The sequence below is a fragment of the Rhincodon typus genome, unplaced genomic scaffold (assembly GCF_021869965.1).
Source record: "Rhincodon typus isolate 14 unplaced genomic scaffold, sRhiTyp1.1 hic_rhity00007497, whole genome shotgun sequence".
Lineage (NCBI taxonomy): Eukaryota > Metazoa > Chordata > Chondrichthyes > Orectolobiformes > Rhincodontidae > Rhincodon > Rhincodon typus.
This window is the reverse complement of record NW_025973135.1, coordinates 1-3,934: the sequence shown is the minus strand read 5'-3', so window position 1 is coordinate 3,934 and position 3,934 is coordinate 1. Positions and strand designations below refer to the sequence as shown.

The 3,934-nt window shown below is 49.7% G+C and overlaps 1 protein-coding gene across 1 annotated transcript in view; it reads right to left on the bottom strand.

Moving 5' to 3' along the window:
* The window catches only part of LOC125482236, a gene marked incomplete at its 5' end in the record, with an annotated part of 7,360 nt that extends 4,288 nt beyond the window's left edge, over positions 1-3,072 (bottom strand). Inside the window, 3 exons of the mRNA XM_048594263.1 lie at positions 496-555; positions 1,641-1,677; positions 2,867-3,072. Coding sequence (XP_048450220.1) covers positions 496-555; positions 1,641-1,677; positions 2,867-3,072 — 303 coding nt within the window. The remainder of the gene's footprint in view (positions 1-495; positions 556-1,640; positions 1,678-2,866) is intronic.
* Positions 3,073-3,934: the final 862 nt, after the last annotated feature.

The window sequence follows — 3,934 nt, the reverse complement described above, 5'->3', positions numbered from 1 at the left end:
TGGTACAGTCTCTCTCCTGCCTTGAGTATACTTAATGACGCAGCCTTCTGTGGTAAAGAATTGCACAGTTTCACTCCCCTCTGGGAAAAGAATTTCCCCATCATCTCAGGCTTAACTGGGTGACCATTTTTATTCTGAGATTATGTTCTCTCGTCTTAGACTTTTCCTTAAGGGGAAACAACCTTCCCACATTTACCCTGTCACTTCCTCTGAGAATCTTGTATCTTTCGATAAGGTTGCCTCTCATTCTTCTATATTCCAATCAGTACATACCAATCTACTCAAACCCTCCTCATTAGACAGGCCCTCCATACCCAGTATCAGCCTAGTGAACCTTCTCTGGACTGTGTCCAATGTCAAGATATCTTTCCTTCGATGTGGAGCCAAAAACCATTCACAGAATTCCATCTGTCGGGATCCTGTGGATTTGTGTTGGGATTACCAGACTGATCATAAACTCAGCGCTGCCCGATAACGCCTGTTAACAAGACTTACCTGGGCATATTTATTGAAGATCTGTTCCCAGGAGCTGTTATCTGTTCTGTTTGGTGCCGGCTGAGAGAGGGAAACAAAGACATCGTGGTAAAGGCAAAGCCACATGTGATTCTGCCCAATCAGTGCCCATTGCCCCTTGCCCTGCTGCTGCTGGTCTATCTGGGCCATCGAATATGTCTGAATAAGAGGCAGATGGTCAGGACCCACCTCCAGGCTGGCCATTCCCAATCTCTGTCATGTCAGCCTGACCGTTGGACCACCCTGAGCCCTGCTGCTGTGCCTCACCACCCCTACCCCTACCCCACTCCCCCACCTGGGGGGGGCCAAAGCCATTCCCTCAGACCTTCTGGTTTCACTTCATCCATCTCTGGCCAGCAAGGGGAGAGTAGGTGGGGATCCACAGTCTAAAGAGCAACAACATCGCTGTTGGCCTGTGGTCATCCTGCCTGAGGTCCCTGCATGCTGGGACATAAATGGAAGGGAATCAGCCACATGACCCCTTCCCACCTTTGGTTACATGGCCTTCTAATACATACCCCTCCCCGCTTTGGACGATTCAGGTTAAATACCACGAATATAACATATTCTGTAAATAGAGGCCTATAAATGACCATAGATGTTACCTCGGTTTGTCGGCTCTGTTTCATGAGCAGTTTTCCCACTTCCGAGACTGAGCATTATGGGTTTGACCCCGACCTAAAAAGCTGACTGGGTGCTGCATCATCAGCAGTGTGACCTCTTCGATAGCATGTTAAACCCAGGCTCTCAACTCAATGTGAAAAACTTGAAGCAACTCCCTCCAATACCGAGTAATTATTATTCTTCGATCAAATTTATGTCCTTGTCGTCAAGGGGCGCTTGCTGTGTCGAAATGGGTTCAACTCTAGCCTCTGTCGTGTGACTGAGGACGTAAAGTGGGATTATTTAATTGTTGGGATACACTGCAGGAACTTGCTGAGGCTCTGGGTCAGAATTCTGTGCAGCAGAGTGGGCTGCAGTGGTTCAAGGAGGCAGCTCACCAATGCCTTCTCCAAGAACAGCCAGCTGAGTCCAGCTAGCGACACACGCATCTTGTCAAAGATTGGGCAAAAATTCATAGGATTTGTGTTTTCTTCTCACTCCTCTAAGTAAGAACCAGTATGTACCATAGGATGGTGAAGATTAGAGTTGGAACTTGTATCTCTGTAAGGAAAGAGACAGAAATCATGTCACATATTCCATTTGTAATACAAATCGAATCAAACTATTTACCGCAAATACAGAGAAAGAGAAAACTCAAAAGTTCAAGACCTAATGGTATTTGATTGACCAGATGCCAGTGGAAGGTCATCCATATTTGGGATGGGGGTCTGGAATTACGTAGAGGTAGGCAGGTCATTCCCAATGGGTTTCAAGGGCCCATTTTCTTTCTTAGTGACAAATTCAATCATTCTTGCAGACTTTTTCTCTGGTGCCAGCCCGCAATCTACAGCTTTAGCCACTGAAAGCAAAAAAAAGCTGGAGATCACAGCAGGAAAGGCAGCATCCGTGGAGAGAGAGACCAAGCTAACGTTCCGACTCTCGATAACTCTTCATCAGAGCTGACAGGAAGTGTGGAGGGGGCAGCATTTACGCTGTAGTGGGAAGGTCAGACTGCTGGGAGAGAAAGGATGTTGATAGTTCGGATTAAGTGATCGGAATGTGGGAACAGCAGAAAAATGGTGTGTCTAGCTGTCAGACTGGGAAGGACAGACAGTCCTAATGGGATAGGGGGAGGCAAGAGATGGTGACAGAGAATGTAACAAGTAAAGCTAACAGAAAGGGAAGGAATGAGAGTTGGTTCACAATTTAAAGGTGTTGAGCTTAATATATGGTCCAGATGTTTGAGAAGTGCCTAGTCTGAAGATGAGATGTTGTTCCTCCCATTTGCACTGTGATTCACTGGAATACCGCAGCATGCCGAGGACAGACAAGTGGGCATGCCAGCACAACGCTGTGTTAAAATGGCCAGCTACAGGGAGGTTGGCATCCTGTTTTCGCACAGACCAGAGGTGTTCCACAAAACGGTTACCCAGTCTGCGTTTGGTTTTTCCGACGTAGAGTAGGCCACATTGTGTGCAGCGAATGCAATAGACCAGATTGGAGGGGCTACAGGAGGTCAGCAGTTGATAATTGGGAGTGATTGTGATCTCCTGATCTCTGAGCTGTTCGGAGAGCTGTGAGTATAACCAGCAGGCCACCCAGTTTTCCTTCCTGAGATTTCCCAACCTCTATCTGTAACGAGCTTTCACTTCCTATTGTGGGCCTCTCCATTGACAGAAACAGAGGGTAAAGTGGACAGAGAGAGTACAAGCGAGAGGGAGGAGAGGAAAAGGCAGAAATGATAACTTACTTGTGGCAATTCCCCTTCTGGAAGTAGGCGCGGAGAAGGAACTCAGCTTGTTCGTTGGGGTAGTACGTACTTGGCACCAAGACATAGGTGCCTGGTTCCAGCTGGTAGGTTTCACTGACCTCCCTGGCATTCCAGTATTTTACCTGTTTGACCAGGTAACACTCATGCAGTAACGTCTGTGTTAGTTTCCCATTCTGTACCTGGAGCTGGGATGGAAATGGAAAATCAATCAGCAACTCGTAGAACAGGGGAAGCCATCTAACCCATTGTACATGTGCTAACCCCTTACCAGAGCTATCCAGTCAGTCCCATTTCCCCACAGCATGATGGGCTATAACACAGGGTGATGTTTACTGTCTCCCTGGAGCTGGGTGTGCAAACCAGGGTTGGTGGGGAGCAGGGGGAAGCACAGTCTGATCAGTGGGAAAGAACCCTATTGAACCAATGGTGGTGATCATTGTGTCACACTGGCCTAAGGCAGTAGGTAGGCCTGGTGCCTGATGTTGCAAAGGAACAAGTGTCACAGCCAATGAAGACATCCATCAGCAGCGATGGAGGGAGCCAGGGTATGAACTTGCTCCAATCTTTAAACTAATTCCTCTCCTGCACCTACTGGTGCTCCTGGCTGGCATCGGCAAACCTGCCCCATCCACCATAATCTGTGGGCTCAATTATTAGCTATGTTGGCAACAGACACTGGCAACTGCCCAATGCCAACGTGACCAGGGCAGGACCTGGGGACCCGGAGAAATTGGGGTGGGACCTGGGGACCCCCAGAGACTGGGGCGGGACCTGGGGACCCCCAGAGACTGGGGTGGGACCTGGGGACCCCCAGAGACCAGGGCAGGACCTGGGGACTCACAGAGACCAGGGTGGGACCTGGGGACCTGCAGAAACTGGGGGGGGGGTCCTGGGGACCAGCAGTAGACACCAAGCCATGTTGGCACTGGGCAGTTGCCAGTGTCTGGTTAGCAGCTGTCAGGTGCCAGTGCAACTGGGGAGGGGGTGTGTGAGGATTGGGGTGGGGGGAGGTGTGTGTGAGGATTGGGGTGGGGGGAGGGGGGGGGG